Source organism: Ascaphus truei, chromosome 23 (assembly GCF_040206685.1).
Source record: "Ascaphus truei isolate aAscTru1 chromosome 23, aAscTru1.hap1, whole genome shotgun sequence".
Lineage (NCBI taxonomy): Eukaryota > Metazoa > Chordata > Amphibia > Anura > Ascaphidae > Ascaphus > Ascaphus truei.
In genome coordinates this window covers 8,160,274-8,183,855 of record NC_134505.1, presented here as the reverse complement: position 1 = coordinate 8,183,855, position 23,582 = coordinate 8,160,274, and the positions used below count along the sequence as shown (strand labels likewise).

General features: G+C 62.3%; 1 protein-coding gene across 1 annotated transcript in view; it reads right to left on the bottom strand.

Annotated features, from left to right (window-relative positions):
• Positions 1–1,127: 1,127 nt before the first annotated feature.
• LOC142473204 (E3 ubiquitin-protein ligase RNF113A-like) overlaps positions 1,128–23,582 on the bottom strand; it is a gene marked incomplete at its 3' end in the record, with an annotated part of 25,715 nt that continues 3,260 nt past the window's right edge. The window contains 4 exon segments of the mRNA XM_075580407.1: positions 1,128–1,150; positions 1,153–1,231; positions 8,662–8,769; positions 12,180–12,293. Of these exon segments, the coding sequence (XP_075436522.1) occupies positions 1,128–1,150; positions 1,153–1,231; positions 8,662–8,769; positions 12,180–12,293 (324 nt within the window).

The window sequence follows — 23,582 nt, the reverse complement described above, 5'->3', positions numbered from 1 at the left end:
GCACGGGGAGAGAGAGGCACGGGGAGAGAGAGAGGCACGGGGAGTGAGAGAGGCACGGGGAGAGAGAGAGGCACGGGGAGAGAGAGGCACGGGGAGAGAGAGAGGCACGGGAGAGAGAGGCACGGGGAGAGAGAGGCACGGGGAGAGAGAGAGGCACGGGGAGAGAGAGGCACGGGGAGAGAGAGGCACGGGGAGAGAGAGAGGCACGGGGAGAGAGAGGCACGGGGAGAGAGAGGCACGGGGAGAGAGAGGCACGGGGAGAGAGAGGCACGGGGAGAGAGAGGCACGGGGAGAGAGAGAGGCACGGGGAGAGAGAGAGGCACGGGGAGAGAGAGAGGCACGGGGAGAGAGAGAGGCACGGGGAGAGAGAGGCACGGGGAGAGAGAGAGGCACGGGAGAGAGAGGCACGGGGAGAGAGAGGCACGGGGAGAGAGAGGCACGGGGAGAGAGAGAGGCACGGGGAGAGAGAGAGGCACGGGGAGAGAGAGAGGCACGGGGAGAGAGAGGCACGGGGAGAGAGAGAGGCACGGGGAGAGAGAGGCACGGGGAGAGAGAGGCACGGGGAGAGAGAGGCACGGGAGAGAGAGGCACGGGGAGAGAGAGGCACGGGGAGAGAGAGGCACGGGGAGAGAGAGGCACGGGGAGAGAGAGGCACGGGGAGAGAGAGAGGCACGGGGAGAGAGAGAGGCACGGGGAGAGAGAGGCACGGGGAGAGAGAGGGGCACGGGGAGAGAGAGGCACAGTGAGAGAGAGAGACGCACAGTGAGAGAGAGGCACAGGGAGAGAGAGGCACAGTGAGAGAGAGAGACGCACAGGGAGAGAGAGAGAGGCGCACAGTGAGAGAGACAGAGGCGCACAGTGAGAGAGAGGCACAGGGAGAGAGAGGCACAGTGAGAGAGAGAGACGCACAGTGAGAGAGAGGCACAGGGAGAGAGAGGCACAGTGAGAGAGAGAGACGCACAGGGAGAGAGAGAGAGGCACAGGGAGAGAGAGGCGCACAGGGAGAGAGAGGCGCACAGGGAGAGAGAGGCGCACAGGGAGAGAGAGGCGCACAGTGAGAGAGAGAGAGGTGCACAGTGAGAGAGACAGAGGCGCACAGTGAGAGAGAGAGACGCTCCGTACCTCACCATCCCGGAGGACGCGTTCCCAGCGACGTATCTTTGGGCTTCACAAACTTGCGGTAGTTGTGCGTCCCTCTGTAAATCTTATCATCCTCCTTCCCCATTATCTCCTAGAGAGGAGAGGCCGCCCGGTGAGTGAGAGAGAGGCCGCCCGGTGAGAGAGAGGGGGCAGCCCGGTGAGTGAGAGAGAGGCCGCCCGGTGAGAGAGAGGGGCAGCCCGGTGAGAGAGGGGCAGCCCAGTGAGAGAGAGGCGCCCGGTGAGAGAGAGAGGGGCAGCCCGGTGAGAGAGAGAGGGGCAGCCCGGTGAGAGAGAGGCCGCCCGGTGAGAGAGAGGCCGCCCGGTGAGAGAGAGGGGGGCAGCCCGGTGAGAGAGAGAGGGGGCAGCCCGGTGAGAGAGAGAGGGGGCAGCCCGGTGAGAGAGAGAGGGGGCAGCCCGGTGAGAGAGAGAGGGGGCAGCCCGGTGAGAGAGAGAGGGGGCAGCCCGGTGAGAGAGAGAGGGGGCAGCCCGGTGAGAGAGAGAGAGAGAGGGGGCAGCCCGTGAGAGAGAGAGAGAGAGAGAGAGAGAGAGAGAGGGGGCAGCCCGGTGAGAGAGAGAGAGAGAGGGGGCAGCCCGGTGAGAGAGAGAGTAAGAGGCCGCAGCCCGGTGAGAGAGAGAGAGGGGGCAGCCCGGTGAGAGACAGAGAGAGAGAGAGGGGGCAGCCCGGTGAGAGAGAGAGAGAGAGAGGGGCAGCCCGGTGAGAGAGAGGGGCAGCCCGGTGAGAGAGAGGCCGCCCGGTGAGAGAGAGGCCGCCCGGTGAGAGAGGCCGCCCGGTGAGAGAGAGGCCGCCCGGTGAGAGAGAGAGGCCGCCCGGTGAGAGAGAGGCCGCCCGGTGAGAGAGAGGGGGGCAGCCCGGTGAGAGAGAGAGGGGGCAGCCCGGTGAGAGAGAGAGAGAGGGGGCAGCCCGGTGAGAGAGAGAGGGGGCAGCCCGGTGAGAGAGAGAGAGAGAGGGGGCAGCCCGGTGAGAGAGAGAGAGAGAGAGAGAGAGAGGGGGCAGCCCGGTGAGAGAGAGAGAGAGAGGGGGCAGCCCGGTGAGAGAGAGAGAGAGAGAGGGGGCAGCCCGGTGAGAGAGAGAGTAAGAGGCCGCAGCCCGGTGAGAGAGAGAGAGGGGGCAGCCCGGTGAGAGACAGAGAGAGAGAGAGGGGGCAGCCCGGTGAGAGAGAGAGAGAGAGGGGGGGCAGCCCGGTGAGAGAGAGAGGGGGGGCAGCCCGGTGAGAGAGAGAGAGAGAGGGGGCAGCCGGTGAGAGAGAGAGAGAGAGAGAGAGAGGGGGCAGCCCGGTGAGAGAGAGAGAGAGAGGGAGCAGCCCGGTGAGAGAGAGAGAGAGAGGGAGCAGCCCGGTGAGAGAGAGAGAGGGAGCAGCCCGGTGAGAGAGAGAGAGAGAGGGAGCAGCCCGGTGAGAGAGAGAGAGAGGGGGCAGCCCGGTGAGAGAGAGAGAGAGGGGGCAGCCCGGTGAGAGAGAGAGAGAGGGGGCAGCCCGGTGAGAGAGAGAGAGAGGGGCAGCCCGGTGAGAGAGAGGGGGCAAACCGGTGAGAGAGAGAGAGAGGGGGCAGCCCGGTGAGAGAGAGAGAGGGGGCAGCCCGGTGAGAGAGAGAGAGGGGGCAGCCCGGTGAGAGAGAGAGAGAGAGGGGGGGCAGCCCGGTGAGAGAGAGAGAGAGGGGGCAGCCCGGTGAGAGAGAGAGAGAGAGAGAGAGAGAGAGAGAGAGAGAGAGAGAGAGAGAGAGAGAGAGAGGGGGGGCAGCCCGGTGAGAGAGAGAGAGAGAGAGGGGGCAGCCCGGTGAGAGAAAGAGAGAGAGAGGGGGCAGCCCGGTGAGAGAGAAGGGGCAGCCCGGTGAGAAAGAGAGAGAGGGGGCAGCCCGGTGAGAGAGAGAGAGAGAGAGAGAGAGAGAGAGAGAGAGAGAGAGAGAGAGAGAGAGAGAGAGAGAGAGAGAGGGGGCAGCCCGGTGAGAGAGAGACGGGGCAGCCCGGTGAGAGAGAGAGGGGCAGCCCGGTGAGAGAGAGAGGGGCAGCCCGGTGAGAGAGAGAGGGGGCAGCCCGGTGAGAGAGAGAGGGGCAGCCCGGTGAGAGAGAGAGAGGGGCAGCCCGGTGAGAGAGAGAGAGGCAGCCCGGTGAGAGAGAGAGAGAGGGGCAGCCCGGTGAGAGAGAGAGAGAGGGGGCAGCCCGGTGAGAGAGAGAGAGAGAGAGAGAGAGGGGGCAGCCCGGTGAGAGAGAGAGAGAGAGAGAGAGAGAGAGGGGGCAGCCCGGTGAGAGAGAGAGAGAGAGAGGGGGCAGCCCGGTGAGAGAGAGAGAGAGAGAGGGGGCAGCCCGGTGAGAGAGAGAGAGAGAGGGGGCAGCCCGGTGAGAGAGAGAGGGGCAGCCCGGTGAGAGAGAGAGGGGGCAGCCCGGTGAGAGAGAGAGAGAGGGGGCAGCCGGTGAGAGAGAGAGAGAGGGGGCAGCCCGGTGAGAGAGAGAGAGAGGGGGCAGCCCGGTGAGAGAGAGAGAGGGGGCAGCCCGGTGAGAGAGAGAGAGAGGGGGCAGCCCGGTGAGAGAGAGAGAGAGGGGGCAGCCCGGTGAGAGAGAGAGAGAGGGGGGCAGCCCGGTGAGAGAGAGAGAGAGGGGGCAGCCCGGTGAGAGAGAGAGAGAGGGGGCAGCCCGGTGAGAGAGAGAGAGAGAGAGAGAGAGAGGGGGCAGCCCGGTGAGAGAGAGAGAGAGAGAGAGAGAGAGAGAGAGAGAGGGGGCAGCCCGGTGAGAGAGAGAGAGAGAGAGGGGCAGCCCGGTGAGAGAGAGAGAGAGAGGGGGCAGCCCGGTGAGAGAGAGAGAGAGAGGGGGCAGCCCGGTGAGAGAGAGAGAGAGGGGGCAGCCCGGTGAGAGAGAGAGAGAGGGGGCAGCCCGGTGAGAGAGAGAGAGAGGGGGCAGCCCGGTGAGAGAGAGAGAGAGGGGGCAGCCCGGTGAGAGAGAGAGAGAGGGGGCAGCCCGGTGAGAGAGAGAGAGAGGGGGCAGCCCGGTGAGAGAGAGAGAGAGGGGGCAGCCCGGTGAGAGAGAGAGGGGGCAGCCCGGTGAAAGAGAGAGAGAGAGGGGGCAGCACGGTGAGAGAGAGAGGGGGCAGCCCGGTGAGAGAGAGGGGGGCAGCCCGGTGAGAGAGAGAGGGGGCAGCCCGGTGAGAGAGAGAGGGGGCAGCCCGGTGAGAGAGAGAGGGGGCGGCCCGGTGAGAGAGAGAGGGGGCGGCCCGGTGAGAGAGAGAGGGGCAGCCCGGTGAGAGAGAGAGGGGCAGCCCAGTGAGAGAGAGAGGGGCAGCCCGGTGAGAGAGAGAGGGGCAGTATGGTGAGAGAGAGAGGGGGCAGCCAGGTGAGAGAGAGAGGGGGCAGCCAGGTGAGAGAGAGAGGGGGCAGCCCGGTGAGAGAGAGAGGGGGCAGCCCGGTGAGAGAGAGAGGGGGCAGCCCGTTGAGAGAGAGAGAGGGGCAGCTCGGTGAGAGAGAGAGAGAGGGAGCAGCCCGGTGAGAGAGAGAGAGAGAGGGGGCAGCCCGGTGAGAGAGGGGGCAGCCCGGTGAGATAGAGAGGGGCAGCCCAGTGAGAGGGAGAGAGAGGATCAGCCCGGTGAGAGAGAGGCAGCCCGGTGAGAGAGAGAGGCAGCCCGGTGAGAGAGAGAGGCAGCCCGGTGAGAGAGAGAGGCAGCCCGGTGAGAGAGAGAGGCAGCCCGGTGAGAGAGAGAGGCAGCCCGGTGAGAGAGAGAGGCAGCCCGGTGAGAGAGAGAGGCAGCCCGGTGAGAGAGAGAGGCAGCCCGGTGAGAGAGAGAGAGAGAGGGGCAGCCTGGTGGGAGAGAGAGAGGCCGCCCGGTGAGAGAGAGAGAGAGAGAGAGAGGCCGCCCGGTGAGAGAGAGAGAGAGGCCGCCCGGTGAGAGAGAGAGAGAGGCCACCCGGTGAGAGAGAGAGAGGCCGCCCGGTGAGAGAGAGAGAGGCCGCCCGGTGAGAGAGAGAGGCCGCCCGGTGAGAGAGAGAGAGAGAGGCCGCCCGGTGAGAGAGAGAGAGAGGCCGCCCGGTGAGAGAGAGAGAGAGAGGCTGCCCGGTGAGAGAGAGAGAGAGAGGCTGCCCGGTGAGAGAGAGAGAGGCCGCCCGGTGAGAGAGAGAGAGAGGCCGCCCGGTGAGAGAGAGAGAGAGGCCGCCCGGTGAGAGAGAGAGAGAGGCCGCCCGGTGAGAGAGAGAGAGAGGCAGCCCGGTGAGAGAGAGAGGGGGCAGAGAGACAGCCCGGTGAGAGAGAGAGGGGGCAGAGAGATAGCCCGGTGAGAGAGAGGGGGCAGAGAGATAGCCCGGTGAGAGAGAGGGGGCAGAGAGATAGCCCGGTGAGAGAGAGGGGGTCAGCCCGGTGAGAGAGAGAGGGGCAGCCCGGTGAGAGAGAGAGGCAGCCCGGTGAGAGAGAGAGGCAGCCCGGTGAGAGAGAGAGAGGCAGCCCGGTGAGAGGGAGAGAGAGAGGGTCAGCCGGTGAGAGAGAGAGCAGCCCGGTGAGAGAGAGAGGGGCAGCCCGGTGAGAGGGAGAGAGAGGATCAGCCCGGTGAGAGAGAGAGGGTCAGCCCGGTGAGAGAGAGAGGGTCAGCCCGGTGAGAGAGAGAGGGTCAGCCCGGTGAGAGAGAAATGGTCAGCCGGTGAGAGAGAGAGGCAGCCCGGTGAGAGAGAGAGGCAGCCCGGTGAGAGAGAGCGGCACCCGGGTGAGAGGGAGAGAGAGGCCGCCCGGTGAGAGAGAGAGAGAGGCCGTCCGGTGAGAGAGAGAGAGAGGCCGCCCGGTGAGAGAGAGAGAAAGGCCGCCCGGTGAGAGAGAGAGAAAGGCCGCCCGGTGAGAGAGAGAGAGAAAGGCCCGCCCGGTGAGAGAGAGAGAGAGAGAGGCCGCCTGGTGAGAGAGAGAGAGGGGCCGCCCGGTGAGAGAGAGAGGCCGCCCGGTGAGAGAGAGAGGCCGCCCGGTGAGAGAGAGGCCGCCCGGTGAGAGAGAGAGAGAGGCCGCCCAGTGAGAGAGAGAGAGAGAGGCCGCCCGGTGAGAGAGAGAGAGAGGCCGCCCGGTGAGAGAGAGAGAGAGAGAGAGAGAGAGAGAGAGAGGCCGCCCGGAGAGAGAGAGAGGCCGCCCGGTGAGAGAGAGAGAGTGTGCAGAGAGACAGCCCGGTGAGAGAGAGAGGGGGCAGGGAGATAGCCCGGTGAGAGAGGGGGCAGAGAGATAGCCCGGTGAGAGAGAGGGGGCAGAGAGATAGCCCGGTGAGAGAGAGGGGGCAGAGAGACAGCCCGATGAGAGAGAGGGGGCAGAGAGACAGCCCGGTGAGAGAGAGGGGGCAGAGAGATAGCCGGTGAGAGAGAGGGGGCAGAGAGATAGCCCGGTGAGAGAGAGGGGGCAGAGAGACAGCCCGGTGAGAGAGAGGGGGCAGAGAGACAGCCCGGTGAGAGAGAGGGGGCAGAGAGACAGCCCGGTGAGAGAGAGGGGGCAGAGAGACAGCCCGGTGAGAGAGAGGGGGCAGAGAGACAGCCCGGTGAGAGAGAGGGGGCAGAGAGACAGCCCGGTGAGAGAGAGGGGGCAGAGAGACAGCCCGGTGAGAGAGAGGGGGCAGAGAGACAGTCCGGTGAGAGAGAGGCAGGCAGAGACAGTCCGGAGAGAGAGAGGCAGAGAGACAGCCCGGTGAGAGAGAGGCAGAGACACAGCCCGGTGAGAGAGGGGCAGAGACACAGCCCGGTGAGAGAGAGGCAGAGAGACAGCCCGGTGAGAGAGAGGCAGAGAGATAGCCCGGTGAGAGAGGGGCAGAGACACAGCCCGGTGAGAGAGGCAGAGACACAGCCCGGTGAGAGAGGGGCAGAGAGACAGCCCGGTGAGAGAGAGGCAGAGAGAGGCAGAGACACAGCCCGGTGAGAGAGGGGCAGAGAGACAGCCCGGTGAGAGAGAGGCAGAGAGAGGCAGAGACACAGCCCGGTGAGAGAGGGGCAGAGAGATAGCCCGGTGAGAGAGGGGCAGAGACACAGCCCGGTGAGAGAGGGGCAGAGACACAGCCCGGTGAGAGAGGGGCAGAGAGACAGCCCGGTGAGAGAGAGGCAGAGAGAGGCAGAGACACAGCCCGGTGAGAGAGGGGCAGAGAGATAGCCCGGTGAGAGAGAGGCAGAGAGAGGCAGAGACACAGCCCGGTGAGAGAGGGGCAGAGAGATAGCCCGGTGAGAGAGGGGCAGAGACACAGCCCGGTGAGAGAGGGGCAGAGACACAGCCCGGTGAGAGAGGGGCAGAGAGATAGCCCGGTGAGAGAGGGGCAGAGACACAGCCCGGTGAGAGAGGGGCAGAGACACAGCCCGGTGAGAGAGGGGCAGAGAGATAGCCCGGTGAGAGAGGGGCAGAGACACAGCCCGGTAAGAGAGGGGCAGAGACACAGCCCGGTGAGAGAGGGGCAGAGAGATAGCCCGGTGAGAGAGGGGCAGAGACACAGCCCGGTGAGAGAGGGGCAGAGACACAGCCCGGTGAGAGAGGGGCAGAGAGATAGCCCGGTGAGAGAGGGGCAGAGACACAGCCCGGTGAGAGAGGGGCAGAGACACAGCCCGGTGAGAGAGGGGCAGAGAGATAGCCCGGTGAGAGAGGGGCAGAGACACAGCCCGGTGAGAGAGGGGCAGAGACACAGCCCGGTGAGAGAGGGGCAGAGAGATAGCCCGGTGGGAGAGGCAGAGACACAGCCCGGTGAGAGAGGGGCAGAGAGATAGCCCGGTGAGAGAGGGGCAGAGACACAGCCCGGTGAGAGAGGGGCAGAGACACAGCCCGGTGAGAGAGGGGCAGAGACACAGCCCGGTGAGAGAGGGGCAGAGAGATAGCCCGGTGGGAGAGGCAGAGACACAGCCCGGTGAGAGAGGGGCAGAGACACAGCCCGGTGAGAGAGGCAGAGAGAGGCAGAGACACAGCCCGGTGGGAGAGGCAGAGAGACAGCCCGGTGAGAGAGGCAGAGACACAGCCCGGTGGGAGAGGCAGAGAGACAGCCCGGTGAGAGAGGCAGAGAGAGGCAGAGACACAGCCCGGTGGGAGAGGCAGAGACACAGCCCGGTGGGAGAGGCAGAGACACAGCCCGGTGGGAGAGGCAGAGACACAGCCCGGTGAGAGAGCCCTGGGGCCCCATGGCTACGTCCTTTGGCACTCAAAGTGTTACTGACACACAAGGAGGAAGAGGGGATTTGCAGAGTGATGGTGAGAGCATGTCTATGTAAGCCGCTCTGTGGGGTCTCCCCACCCCTTCCCGGTCCCCCGTAACGCTCCCCCCTGGGGGTCACCCCCCACACCCTCCCCACCCCCCGCAGACCCTCCCCAGCCCCCCGCAGACCCTCCCCAGCCCCCCGCAGACCCTCCCCAGCCCCCCGCAGACCCTCCCCAGCCCCCCGCAGACCCTCCCCAGCCCCCCGCAGACCCTCCCCAGCCCCCCGCAGACCCTCCCCAGCCCCCCGCAGACCCTCCCCAGCCCCCCGCAGACCCTCCCCAGCCCCCCACAGACCCTCCCCCCGCAGACCCTCCCCAGCCCCCCGCAGACTCCTCACCTCTTGGATTTTTTGGCTGCGCTCGAATATCGCCTGAGCGTCTTTGTCTTTCTCCGTGTCCAAATCGTACGTGGCGGTCGCTCCCATGTCGTCCGGCCCCACGGGTTTCTGGGAAACAGCAGCAGAGTTTGTGATTGGATGTGAGTGTGTGTGTGTGTGTGTGTGTGTGTGTGTGTGTGTGTGTGTGTGTGATGGGAGGAGTGAGTGTGTGTGTGTGTGATGGGAGGAGTGTGTGTGTGTGTGTGTGTGTGTGTGTGTGTGTGTGTGTGTGTGTGATGGGAGGAGTGAGTGTGTGTGTGATGGGAGGAGTGAGTGTGTGTGTGATGGGAGGAGTGAGTGTGTGTGTGATGGGAGGAGTGAGTGTGTGTGTGATGGGAGGAGTGAGTGTGTGTGTGATGGGAGTAGTGAGTGTGTGTGTGATGGGAGTAGTGAGTGTGTGTGTGATGGGAGTAGTGAGTGTGTGTGTGATGGGAGGAGTGAGTGTGTGTGATGGGAGGAGTGAGTGTGTGTGTGATGGGAGGAGTGAGTGTGTGTTTGATGGGAGGAGTGAATGTGTGTGTGATGGGAGAAGTGTGTGATGGGAGGGGTGTGTGTGTGATGGGAGAAGTGTGTGATGGGAGGGGTGTGTGTGTGTGTGTGTGTGATGGGAGAAGTGTGTGTGTGTGTGTGATGGGAGGGGTGTGTGTGATGGGAGGAGTGTGTGATGGGAGGGGTGTGTGTGTGTGATGGGAGGAGTGTGTGATGGGAGGGGTGTGTGTGTGATGGGAGAAGTGTGTGATGGGAGGGGTGTGTGTGTGTGTGTGTGTGTGATGGGAGAAGTGTGTGTGTGTGTGTGTGATGGGAGGGGTGTGTGTGTGTGATGGGAGAAGTGTGTGATGGGAGGGGGGTGTGTGTGTGTGTGTGATGGGAGGGGTGTGTGATGGGAGAAGTGTGTGTGTGTGTGTGATGGGAGAAGTGTGTGTGTGTGTGTGTGATGGGAGAAGTGTGTGTGTGTGTGTGATGGGAGAAGTGTGTGTGTGTGTGATGGGAGAAGTGTGTGTGTGTGTGTGTGTGTGTGTGTGTGTGTGTGTGTGTGATGGGAGGAGTGAGTGAGTGTGTGTGATGGGAGGAGTGAGTGTGTGTGATGGGAGGAGTGAATGTGTGTGTGATGGGAGGAGTGAGTGTGTGTGATGGGAGGAGTGAGTCTGTGTGTGTGTGTGTGAGATGGGAGAAGTGTGTGTGTGTGTGTGTGTGTGTGTGTGTGTGTGTGTGTGTGTGTGTGTGTGTGTGTGTGTGTGATGGGAGGAGTGAGTGTGTGTGATGGGAGGAGTGAGTGTGTGTGATGGGAGGAGTGAGTGTGTGTGATGGGAGGAGTGAGTCTGTGTGTGTGTGTGATGGGGGGTGTGTGTGTGATGGGAGAAGTGTGTGTGTGTGTGTGTGTGTGTGTGTGTGTGTGTGTGTGTGTGTGTGTGTGTGTGTGTGTGTGTGTGTGTGTGTGTGTGTGTGTGTGTGATGGGAGGAGTGAGTGTGTGTGATGGGAGGAGTGAGTGTGTGTGATGGGAGGAGTGTGTGTGATGGGAGGAGTGAGTGTGTGTGATGGGAGGAGTGAGTGTGTGTGTGTGTGTGTGTGATGGGAGGAGTGAGTGTGTGTGTGTGTGTGTGTGTGTGATGGGAGGAGTGAGTGTGTGTGTGTGTGTGATGGGAGGAGTGAGTGTGTGTGTGTGTGTGATGGGAGGAGTGAATGTGTGTGTGATGGGAGGGGTGTGTGTGGGATGGGTGTGTGTGTGTGTGTGTGTGTGTGTGTGTGATGGGGGGGTGTCTGTGATGGGAGAAGTGGGTGTGTGTGTGTGTGTGTGTGTGTGTGTGTGTGTGTGTGATGGGAGAAGTGTGTGTGTGTGTGTGTGATGGGAGGGGTGTGTGTGATGGGAGGAGTGTGTGATGGGAGGGGTGTGTGTGTGTGATGGGAGGAGTGTGTGATGGGAGGGGTGTGTGTGTGATGGGAGAAGTGTGTGATGGGAGGGGTGTGTGTGTGTGTGTGTGTGATGGGAGAAGTGTGTGTGTGTGTGTGTGATGGGAGGGGTGTGTGTGTGTGATGGGAGAAGTGTGTGATGGGAGGGGGGTGTGTGTGTGTGTGATGGGAGGGGTGTGTGATGGGAGAAGTGTGTGTGTGTGTGTGATGGGAGAAGTGTGTGTGTGTGTGTGTGATGGGAGAAGTGTGTGTGTGTGTGTGATGGGAGAAGTGTGTGTGTGTGTGATGGGAGAAGTGTGTGTGTGTGTGTGTGTGTGATGGGAGGAGTGAGTGAGTGTGTGTGATGGGAGGAGTGAGTGTGTGTGATGGGAGGAGTGAATGTGTGTGTGATGGGAGGAGTGAGTGTGTGTGATGGGAGGAGTGAGTCTGTGTGTGTGTGTGAGATGGGAGAAGTGTGTGTGTGTGTGTGTGTGTGTGTGTGTGTGTGTGTGTGTGTGTGTGTGTGTGTGTGTGTGTGATGGGAGGAGTGAGTGTGTGTGATGGGAGGAGTGAGTGTGTGTGATGGGAGGAGTGAGTGTGTGTGATGGAGGAGTGAGTCTGTGTGTGTGTGTGATGGGGGGTGTGTGTGTGATGGGAGAAGTGTGTGTGTGTGTGTGTGTGTGTGTGTGTGTGTGTGTGTGTGTGTGTGTGTGTGTGTGTGTGTGTGTGTGTGATGGGAGGAGTGAGTGTGTGTGATGGGAGGAGTGAGTGTGTGTGATGGGAGGAGTGTGTGTGATGGGAGGAGTGAGTGTGTGTGATGGGAGGAGTGAGTGTGTGTGTGTGTGTGTGTGATGGGAGGAGTGAGTGTGTGTGTGTGTGTGTGTGTGATGGGAGGAGTGAGTGTGTGTGTGTGTGTGATGGGAGGAGTGAGTGTGTGTGTGTGTGTGATGGGAGGAGTGAATGTGTGTGTGATGGGAGGGGTGTGTGTGGGATGGGTGTGTGTGTGTGTGTGTGTGTGTGTGTGTGTGATGGGGGGGTGTCTGTGATGGGAGAAGTGGGTGTGTGTGTGTGTGTGTGTGTGTGTGTGTGTGTGTGTGTGTGTGTGTGTGTGTGTGTGTGTGTGTGTGTGTGTGTGTGTGTGTGTGTGTGTGTGTGTGATGGGAGGAGTGTGTGTGTGATGGGAGGAGTGAGTGTGTGTGATGGGAGGAGTGAGTGTGTGTGATGGGAGGAGTGAGTGTGTGTGATGGGAGGAGTGAGTGTGTGTGATGGGAGGTGTGAGTGTGTGATGGGAGGAGTGAGTGTGTGTGATGGGAGGAGTGTGTGTGTGTGATGGGAGGAGTGTGTGTGTGTGATGGGAGGAGTGTGTGTGTGTGATGGGAGGAGTGTGTGTGTGTGATGGGAGGAGTGTGTGTGTGTGTGTGTGTGTGTGTGTGTGTGTGTGTGTGTGTGTGTGTGTGTGTGTGTGTGTGATGGAGGAGTGAGTGAGTGTGTGTGCAACACACTAGGCTCTGAGTCACACGTAGTTTCATGTGATTGGCCGGGATGCCGCTGAGGATTCTGGGAGGGCCCACGGCTCCTGCAGGGTTCTCACCGCTGAGCGGGTGGATTTGTAGGACACGGTGATCCCCTTCTTCCCCGTCTTCCCCTCCTCCTCCTCACTGCTGCTCCGCCCGTCTCCCGGGGTGTCCTTCACTGTCTGCTTCGTCTGGGACGGAAACACGAAGAGGGGGGGGGGGGGAATGTCAAAACCCCACAGGGAGTGTGTCCCTCCCCCCGCAGGGTGACACAGTGACACAGGGAGTGTGTCCCTCCCCCCGCAGGGTGACACAGTGAAACAGGGAGTCTGTCCCTCCCCCCGCAGGGTGACACAGTGACACAGTGAGTGTGTCCCTCCCCCCGCAGGGTGACACAGTGAAACAGGGAGTCTGTCCCTCCCCCCGCAGGGTGACACAGTGACACAGGGAGTCTGTCCCTCCCCCCGCAGGGTGACACAGGGAGTCTGTCCCTCCCCCCGCAGGGTGACACAGTGACACAGGGAGTGTGTCCCTCCCCCCCACAGGGTGACACAGTGACACAGGGAGTGTGTCCCTCCCCCCCCGCAGGGTGACACAGTGACACAGGGAGTCTGTCCCTCCCCCCACAGGGTGACACAGGGAGTCTGCCCCTCCCCCCCGCAGAGTGACACAGGGAGTCTGTCCCTCCACCCACAGGGTGACACAGTGACACAGGGAGTCTGTCCCTCCCCCCCGTAGGGTGACACAGTGACACAGGGAGTCTGTCCCTCCCCCCCGCAGGGTGACACAGTGACACAGGAAGTCTGTCCCTCCCCCCCGCAGGGTGACACAGTGAGTGTGTCCCTCCCCCCGCAGGGTGACACAGTGACACAGTGAGTGTGTCCCTCCCCCCGCAGGGTGACACAGTGACACAGGGAGTCTGTCCCTCCCCCCGCAGGGTGACACAGTGACACAGGGAGTCTGTCCCTCCCCCCGCATGGTGACACAGTGACACAGGGAGTCTGTCCCTCCCCCCGCAGGGTGACACAGTGAAACAGGGAGTGTGTCCCTCCCCCCCCCGCAGGGTGACACAGGGAGTCTGTCCCTCCCCCCACAGGGTGACACAGGGAGTCTGCCCCTCCCCCACGCAGGGTGACACGGTGAGTCTGTCCCTCCCCCCACAGGGTGACACAGTGACACAGGGAGTCTGTCCCTCCCCCACGCAGGGTGACACAGTGAGTCTGTCCCTCCCCCCGCAGGGTGACAAGTGACACAGGGAGAAGGGAGCTATGGGACATGGAGTCTGTCCCTCCCCCCGCAGGGTGACACAGTGACACAGACAGAAGGGAGCTATGGGTCATGGAGTCTGTCCCTCCCCCCGCAGGGTGACACAGACAGAAGGGAGCTATGGGACATGGAGTCTGTCCCTCCCCCCGCAGGGTGACACAGTGACACAGGGAGAAGGGAGCTATGGGACATGGAGTCTGGCCTTCCCCCCGCAGGGTGACACAGTGACACAGGGAGAAGGGAGCTATGGGACATGGAGTCTGTCCCTCCCCCCGCAGGATGACACAGTGACACAGGGAGAAGGGAGCTATGGGACATGGAGTCTGTCCCTCCCCCCGCAGGGTGACACAGTGACACAGGGAGAAGGGAGCTATGGGACATGGAGTCTGTTCCTCCCCCCGCAGGGTGACACAGTGACACAGGCAGAAGGGAGCTATGGGACACGGAGTCTGTCCCTCCCCCCGCAGGGTGACACAGTGACACAGGGAGAAGGGAGCTATGGGACATGGAGTCTGTCCCTCCCCCGCAGGGTGACACAGTGACACAGGCAGAAGGGAGCTATGGGACATGGAGTCTGTCCCTCCCCCCGCAGGGTGACACAGTGACACAGACAGAAGGGAGCTATGGGACATGGAGTCTGTCCGTCACCCCGCAGGGTGACACAGTGACACAGGCAGGAGGGAGCTATGGGACACGGAGTCTGTCCCTCCCCCCGCAGGGTGACACAGTGACACAGGCAGAAGGGAGCTATGGGACATGGAGTCTGTCCCTCCCCCCGCAGGGTGACACAGTGACACAGACAGAAGGGAGCTATGGGACATGGAGTCTGTCCCTCCCCCCGCACGGTGACACAGTGACACAGGCAGGAGGGAGCTATGGGACACGGAGTCTGTCCCTCCCCCCGCAGGGTGACACAGTGACACAGGCAGAAGGGAGCTATGGGACATGGAGTATGTCCCTCCCCCCGCAGGGTGACACAGTGACACAGGGAGAAGGGAGCTATGGGACATGGAGTCTGTCCCTCCCCCCGCAGGGTGACACAGTGACACAGGGAGAAGGGAGCTATGGGACATGGAGTCTGTCCCTCCCCCCGCAGGGTGACACAGTGACACAGGCAGAAGGGAGCTATGGGACATGGAGTCTGTCCCTCTCCCCGCAGGGTGACACAGTGGCACAGGCAGAAGGGAGCTATGGGACATGGAGTCTGTCCCTCCCCCCGCAGGGTGACACAGTGACACAGGCAGAAGGGAGCTATGGGACATGGAATCTGTCCCTCCCCCCGCAGGGTGACACAGTGACACAGGCAGAAGGGAGCTATGGGACATGGAGTCTGACCCTCCCCCCGCAGGGTGACACAGTGACACAGGAAGAAGGGAGCTAAGGGACATGGAGTCTGTCCCTCCCCCCGCAGGGTGACACAGTGACACAGGGAGAAGGGAGTTTGGGACATGGAGTCTGTCCCTCCCCCCGCAGGGTGACACAGGGAGAAGGGAGCTATGGGACATGGAGTCTGTCCCTCCCCCCGCAGGGTGACACAGTGACACAGGCAGAAGGGAGCTATGGGACATGGAGCCTGTCCCTCCCCCCGCAGGGTGACACAGGGAGAAGGGAGCTATGGGACATGGAGTCTGTCCCTCCCCCCGCAGGGTGACACAGTGACACAGGCAGAAGGGAGCTATGGGACATGGAGTCTGTCCCTCCCCCCGCAGGGTGACACAGTGACACAGGGAGAAGGGAGCTATGGGACATGGAGTCTGTCCCTCCCCCCGCAGGGTGACAGTGACACAGACAGAAGGGAGCTATGGGACACGGAGTGTGTCCCTCCCCCCCCCCAGGGTGACACAGGGAGAAGGGAGCTATGGGACACGGAGTCTGTCCCTCCCCCCGCAGGGTGACACAGTGACACAGACAGAAGGGAGCTATGGGACATGGAGTCTGTCCCTCCCCCCGCAGGGTGACACAGTGACACAGACAGAAGGGAGCTATGGGACATGGAGTCTGTCCCTCCCCCCGCAGGGTGACACAGTGACAAAGGGAGAAGGGAGCTATGGGACATGGAGTCTGTCCCTCCCTCCGCAGGGTGACACAGTGACACAAGGAGAAGGGAGCTATGGGACATGGAGTCTGTCCCTCCCCCCACAGGGTGACACAGTGACACAGGGAGAAGGGAGCTATGGGACATGCGGTCTGTCCCTCCCCCCGCAGGGTGACACAGGGAGAAGGGAGCTATGGGACACGGAGTCTGTCCCTCCCCCCGCAGGGTGACACAGTGACACAGGGAGAAGGGAGCTATGGGATATGGAGTCTGTCCCTCCCCCCGCAGGGTGACACAGTGACACAGACAGAAGGGAGCTATGGGACATGGAGTCTGTTCCTCCCCCCGCAGGGTGACACAGTGACACAGACAGAAGGGAGCTATGGGACATGGAGTCTGTCCCTCCCCCCGCAGGGTGACACAGTGACACAGACAGAAGGGAGCTATGGGACATGGAGTCTGTCCCTCCCCCCGCAGGGTGACACAGTGACACAGGGAGAAGGGAGCTATGGGACATGGAGTCTGTTCCTCCCCCCGCAGGGTGACACAGTGACACAGACAGAAGGGAGCTATGGGACATGAAGTCTGTCCCTCCCCCCGCAGGGTGACACAGTGACACAGGGAGAAGGGAGCTATGGGATATGGAGTCTGTCCCTCCCCCCGCAGGGTGACACAGTGACACAGACAGAAGGGAGCTATGGGACATGGAGTCTGTTCCTCCCCCCGCAGGGTGACACAGTGACACAGGGAGAAGGGAGCTATGGGATATGGAGTCTGTCCCTCCCCCCGCAGGGTGACACAGTGACACAGACAGAAGGGAGCTATGGGACATGGAGTCTGTTCCTCCCCCCGCAGGGTGACACAGTGACACAGACAGAAGGGAGCTATGGGACATGGAGTCTGTCCCTCCCCCCGCAGGGTGACACAGTGACACAGGGAGAAGGGAGCTATGGGACATGGAGTCTGTTCCTCCCCCCGCAGGGTGACACAGTGACACAGACAGAAGGGAGCTATGGGACATGAAGTCTGTCCCTCCCCCCGCAGGGTGACACAGTGACACAGGGAGAAGGGAGCTATGGGATATGGAGTCTGTCCCTCCACCCGCAGGGTGACACAGTGATACAGACAGAAGGGAGCTATGGGACATGGAGTCTGTCCCTCCCCCCGCAGGGTGACACAGTGACACAGGCAGAAGGGAGCTATGGGACATGGAGTCTGTCCCTCCCCCCGCAGGGTGACACAGTGACACAGGCAGAAGGGAGCTATGGGACATGGAGTCTGTCCCTCCCCCCACAGGGTGACACAGTGGCACAGGGAGAAGGGAGCTAAGGGACACGGAGTCTGTCCCTCCCCCCGCAGGGTGACACAGTGACACAGGCAGAAGGGAGCTATGGGACACGGAGTCTGTCCCTCCCCTCGCAGGGTGACACAGTGACACAAGGAGAAGGGAGCTATGGGACATGGAGTCTGTCCCTCCCCCCGCAGGGTGACACAGTGACACAGACAGGAGGGAGCTATGGGACATGGAGTCTGTCCCTCCCCCCGCAGGGTGACACAGTGACACAGGCAGGAGGGAGCTATGGGACATGGAGTCTGTCCCTCCCCCCGCTGGGTGACACAGACAGAAGGGAGCTATGGGACATGGAGTCTGTCCCTCCCCCCGCAGGGTGACACAGTGACACAGGCAGAAGGGAGCTATGGGACATGGAGTCTGTCCCTCCCCCCGCAGGGTGACACAGTGACACAGGGAGAAGGGAGCTATGGGACATGGAGTCTGTCCCTCCCCCCGCAGGGTGACACAGTGACAAGGGAGCTATGGGACATGGAGTCTGTCCCTCCCCCCCGCAGGGTGACACAGTGACACAGGGAGAAGGGAGCTATGGGACATGGAGTCTGTCCCTCCCCCTGCAGGGTGACACAGTGACACAGGGAGAAGGGAGCTATGGGACATGGAGTCTGTCCCTCCCCCCGCAGGGTGACACAGTGACACAGGGAGAAGGGAGCTATGGGACATGGGGTCTGTCCCTCCCCCCGCAGGGTGACACAGTGACACAGTGACACAGGAAGGGAGCTATGGGACATGGAGTCTGTCCCTCCCCCGCAGGGTGACACAGTGACACAGACAGAAGGGAGCTATGGGACATGGAGTCTGTTCCTCCCCCCGCAGGGTGACACAGTGACACAGGGAGAAGGGAGCTATGGGACATGGGGTCTGTCCCTCCCCCCGCAGGGTGACACAGTGACACAGACAGAAGGGAGCTATGGGACATGGAGTCTGTCCCTCCCCCCGCAGGGTGACACAGTGACACAGACAGAAGGGAGCTATGGGACATGGAGTCTGTCCCTCCCCCCGCAGGGTGACACAGTGACACAGACAGAAGGGAGCTATGGGACATGGAGTCTGTTCCTCCCCCCGCAGGGTGACACAGTGACACAGGGAGAAGGGAGCTATGGGACATGGGGTCTGTCCCTCCCCCCGCAGGGTGACACAGTGACACAGGGAGAAGGGAGCTATGGGACATGGAGTCTGTCCCTCCCCCCGCAGGGTGACACAGTGACACAGGGAGAAGGAAGCTATGGGATATGGAGTCTGTCCCTCCACCCGCAGGGTGACACAGTGACACAGGCAGGAGGGAGCTATGGGACATGAAGTCTGTCCCTCCCCCCGCAGGGTGACACAGTGACACAGGGAGAAGGAAGCTATGGGATATGGAGTCTGTCCCTCCACCCGCAGGGTGACACAGTGACACAGGCAGGAGGGAGCTATGGGACATGGAGTCTGTCCCTCCCCCCGCAGGGTGACACAGTGACACAGACAGAAGGGAGCTATGGGACATGGAGACTGTCCCTCCCCTGCAGGGTGACACAGTGACACAGGGAGAAAGGAGCTATGGGACATGGAGTCTGTCCCCCCCCCCCCCGCAGGGTGACACAGTGACACAGGGAGAAGGGAGCTATGGGACATGGAGTCTGTCCCTCCCCCCGCAGGGTGACACAGTGACACAGGAAGAAGGGAGCTATGGGACATGGAGACTGTCCCTCCCCCCGCAGGGTGACACAGGGACACAGACAGAAGGGAGCTTTGGGACATGGAGTCTGTCCCTCCCCCCGCAGGGTGACACAGTGACACAGGCAGAAGGGAGCTATGGGACATGGAATCTGTCCCTCCCCCCGCAGGGTGACACAGTGACACAGGCAGAAGGGAGCTATGGGACATGGAGTCTGTCCCTCCCCCCACAGGGTGACACAGTGGCACAGGGAGAAGGGAGCTATGGGACACGGAGTCTGTCCCTCCCCCCGCAGGGTGACACAGTGACACAGACAGGAGGGAGCTATGGGACATGGAGTCTGTCCCTCCCCCCGCAGGGTGACACAGTGACACAGGCTGAAGGGAGCTATGGGACATGGAGTCTGTCCCTCCCCCCGCAGGGTGACACAGTGACACAGGGAGAAGGGAGCTATGGGACATGGAGTCTGTCCCTCCCCCCACAGGGTGACACAGTGGCACATGAAGAAGGGAGCTATGGGACATGGAGTCTGTCCCTCCCCCCGCAGGGTGACACAGTGACACAGACAGGAGGGAGCTATAGGACATGGAGACTGTCCCTCCCCCCGCAGGGTGACACAGTGACACAGACAGAAGGGAGCTATGGGACATGGAGTCTGTCCCTCCCCCCGCAGGGTGACACAGTGACACAGGCTGAAGGGAGCTATGGGACATGGAGTCTGTCCCTCCCCCCGCAGGGTGACACAGTGACACAGGGAGAAGGGAGCTATGGGACATGGAGTCTGTCCCTCCCCCCGCAGGGTGACACAGTGACACAGGCAGGAGGGAGCTATGGGACATGGAGTCTGTCCCTCCCCCCGCTGGGTGACACAGACAGAAGGGAGCTATGGGACATGGAGTCTGTCCCTCCCCCCGCAGGGTGACACAGTGACACAGGCAGAAGGGAGCTATGGGACATGGAGTCTGTCCCTCCCCCCGCAGGGTGACACAGTGACACAGGGAGAAGGGAGCTATGGGACATGGAGTCTGTCCCTCGCCCCGCAGGGTGACACAGTGACAAGGGAGCTATGGGACATGGAGTCTGTCCCTCCCCCCCGCAGGGTGACACAGTGACACAGGGAGAAGGGAGCTATGGGACATGGAGTCTGTCCCTCCCCCTGCAGGGTGATACAGTGACACAGGGAGAAGGGAGCTATGGGACATGGAGTCTGTCCCTCCCCCCGCAGGGTGACACAGTGACACAGGGAGAAGGGAGCTATGGGACATGGAGTCTGTCCCTCCCCCCGCAGGGTGACACAGTGACACAGGGAGAAGGGAGCTATGGGACATGGGGTCTGTCCCTCCCCCCGCAGGGTGACACAGTGACACAGACAGAAGGGAGCTATGGGACATGGAGACTGTCCCTCCCCTGCAGGGTGACACAGTGACACAGGCAGAAGGGAGCTATGGGACATGGGGTCTGTCCCTCCCCCCGCAGGGTGACACAGTGACACAGGGAGAAAGGAGCTATGGGACATGGAGTCTGTCCCCCCCCCCCCGCAGGGTGACACAGTGACACAGGGAGAAGGGAGCTATGGGACATGGAGTCTGTCCCTCCCCCCGCAGGGTGACACAGTGACACAGGGAGACGGGAGCTATGGGACATGGAGTCTGTCCCTCCCCCCCGCAGGGTGACACAGGGAGAAGGGAGCTATGGGACATGGAGTCTGTCCCTCCCCCCGCAGGGTGACACAGTGATACAGGAAGAAGGGAGCTATGGGACATGGAGACTGTCCCTCCCCCCGCAGGGTGACACAGTGACACAGACAGAAGGGAGCTATGGGACATGGAGTCTGTCCCTCCCCCCGCAGGGTGACACAGTGACACAGGGAGAAGGGAGCTATGGGACGTGGAGTCTGTCCCTCCCCCCGCAGGGTGACACAGTGACACAGGGAGACGGGAGCTATGGGACATGGAGTCTGTCCCTCCCCACCGCAGGGTGACACAGGGAGAAGGGAGCTATGGGACACGGAGTCTGTCCCTCCCCCCGCAGGGTGACACAGTGACACAGGCAGAAGGGAGCTATGGGACATGGAGTCTGTCCCTCCCCCCGCAGGGTGACACAGTGACACAGGGAGAAGGGAGCTATGGGACATGGAGTCTGTCCCTCGCCCCGCAGGGTGACACAGTGACACAGGGAGAAGGGAGCTATGGGACATGGAGTCTGTCCCTCCCCCCCGCAGGGTGACACAGTGACACAGGGAGAAGGGAGCTATGGGACATGGAGTCTGTCCCTCCCCCTGCAGGGTGACACAGTGACACAGGGAGAAGGGAGCTATGGGACATGGAGTCTGTCCCTCCCCCCGCAGGGTGACACAGTGACACAGGGAGAAGGGAGCTATGGGACATGGGGTCTGTCCCTCCCCCCGCAGGGTGACACAGTGACACAGTGACACAGGAAGGGAGCTATGGGACATGGAGACTGTCCCTCCCCCCGCAGGGTGACACAGTGACACAGACAGAAGGGAGCTATGGGACATGGAGTCTGTCCCTCCCCCCGCAGGGTGACACAGTGACACAGACAGAAGGGAGCTATGGGACATGGAGTCTGTCCCTCCCCCCGCAGGGTGACACAGTGACACAGGGAGAAGGGAGCTATGGGACATGGGGTCTGTCCCTCCCCCCGCAGGGTGACACAGTGACACAGTGACAAGGGAGCTATGGGACATGGAGCCTGTCCCTCCCCCCGCAGGGCGACACAGACAGAAGGGAGCTATGGGACATGGAGTCTGTCCCCCCCCCCCCCCCGCAGGGTGACACAATGACACAGACAGAAGGGAGCTATGGGACATGGAGTCTGTCCGTCCCCCCGCAGGGTGACACAGTGACACAGGGAGAAGGGAGCTATGGGACATGGAGACTGTCCCTCCCCCCGCAGGGTGACACAGTGACAAGGGAGCTATGGGACATGGAGCCTGTCCCTCCCCCCGCAGGGCGACACAGACAGAAGGGAGCTATGGGACATGGAGTCTGTCCCTCCCCCCGCAGGGTGACACAGTGACACAGACAGAAGGGAGCTATGGGACATGGAGACTGTCCCTCCCCCCGCAGGGTGACACAGTGACACAGGGAGAAGGGAGCTATGGGACATGGAGTCTGTCCCTCCCCCCGCAGGGTGACACAGTGACACAGGCAGAAGGGAGCTATGGGACATGGAGTCTGTCCCTCCCCCCCCAGGGTGACACAGTGACACAGGGAGAAGGGAGCTATGGGACACGGAGTCTGTCCCTCCCCCCGCAGGGTGACACAGTGACACAGGGAGACGGGAGCTATGGGACATGGAGTCTGTCCCTCCCCCCCGCAGGGTGACACAGTGACACAGGCAGAAGGGAGCTATGGGACATGGAGTCTGTCCCCCCCTCCCCCCCCCCCCCGCAGGGTGACACAGTGACACAGGGAGAAGGGAGCTATGGGACATGGAGTCTGTCCCTCCCCCCGCAGGGTGACACAGTGACACAGGGAGAAAGGAGCTATGGGACACGGAGTCTGTCCCTCCCCCCGCAGGATGACACAGTGACACAGGAAGAAGGGAGCTATGGGACATGGAGACTGTCCCTCCCCCCGCAGGGTGACACAGTGACACAGGCAGAAGGGAGCTATGGGACATGGAGTCTGTCCCTCCCCCCGCAGGGTGACACAGGGAGAAGGGAGCTATGGGACATGGAGTCTGTCCCTCCACCCGCAGGGTGACACAGTGAGACAGGGAGAAGGGAGCTATGGGACACGGAGTCTGTCCCTCCCCCCGCAGGGTGACACAGTGACACAGGAAGAAGGGAGCTATGGGACATGGAGACTGTCCCTCCCCCCGCAGGGTGACACAGTGACACAGGCAGAAGGGAGCTATGGGACATGGAGTCTGTCCCTCCCCCCGCAGGGTGACACAGTGACACAAACAGAAGGGAGCTATGGGACATGGAGTCTGTCCCTCCCCCCGCAGGGTGACACAGTGACACAGGCAGAAGGGAGCTATGGGATATGGAGTCTGTCCCCCCCCCCCCCGCAGGGTGACACAGTGACACATAGACAGAAGGGAGCTATGGGACATGGGGTCTGTCCCTCCCCCCGCAGGGTGACACAGTGACACAGGGAGAAGGGGGCTATGGGACATGGAGTCTGTCCCTCCCCCCGCAGGGTGACACAGGCAGAAGGGAGCTATGGGACATGGAGTCTGTCCCTCCCCCCGCAGGGTGACACAGTGACACAGACAGAAGGGAGCTATGGGACATGGAGTCTGTCCCTCCCCCGCAGGGTGACACAGGCAGAAGGGAGCTATGGGACATGGAGTCTGTCCCTCCCCCCGCAGGGTGACACAGTGACACAGGCAGAAGGGAGCTATGGGACATGGAGTCTGTCCCTCCCCCCGCAGGGTGACACAGTGACACAGACAGAAGGGAGCTATGGGACATGGAGTCTGTGTCCCCCCCCCCCCCGCAGGGTGACACAGTGACACAGGCAGAAGAGAGATATGGGACATGGAGTCTGTCCCTCCCCCCGCAGGGTGACACAGTGACACAGGCAGAAGGGAGCTATGGGACATGGAGTCTGTCCCCCCCCCCCCCCCCCCGCAGGGTGACACAGTGACACAGGGAGAAGGGAGCTATGGGACATGGAGTCTGTCCCTCCCCCCGCAGGGTGACACAGTGACACAGGGAGAAGGGAGCTATGGGACATGGAGTCTGTCCCTCCCCCCGCAGGGTGACACAGTGACACGGAGAAGGGAGCTATGGGACACAGAGTCTGTCCCTTCCCCCGCAGGGTGACACAGTGACACAGGGAGACGGGAGCTATGGGACATGGAGTCTGTCCCTCCCCCCGCAGGGTGACACAGTGACACAGACAGAAGGGAGCTATGGGACATGGAGTCTGTCCCTCCCCCCGCAGGGTGACACAGTGACACAGGGAGAAGGGAGCTATGGGACATGGAGTCTGTCCCTCCCCCCGCAGGGTGACACAGTGACACAGGCAGAAGGGAGCTATGGGACATGGAGTCTGTCCCTCCCCCCGCAGGGTGACACAGTGACACAGGCAGAAGGGAGCTATGGGACATGGAGCCTGTCCCTCCCCCCGCAGGGTGACACAGTGACACAGACAGAAGGGAGCTATGGGACATGGAGTCTGTCCCTCCCCCCGCAG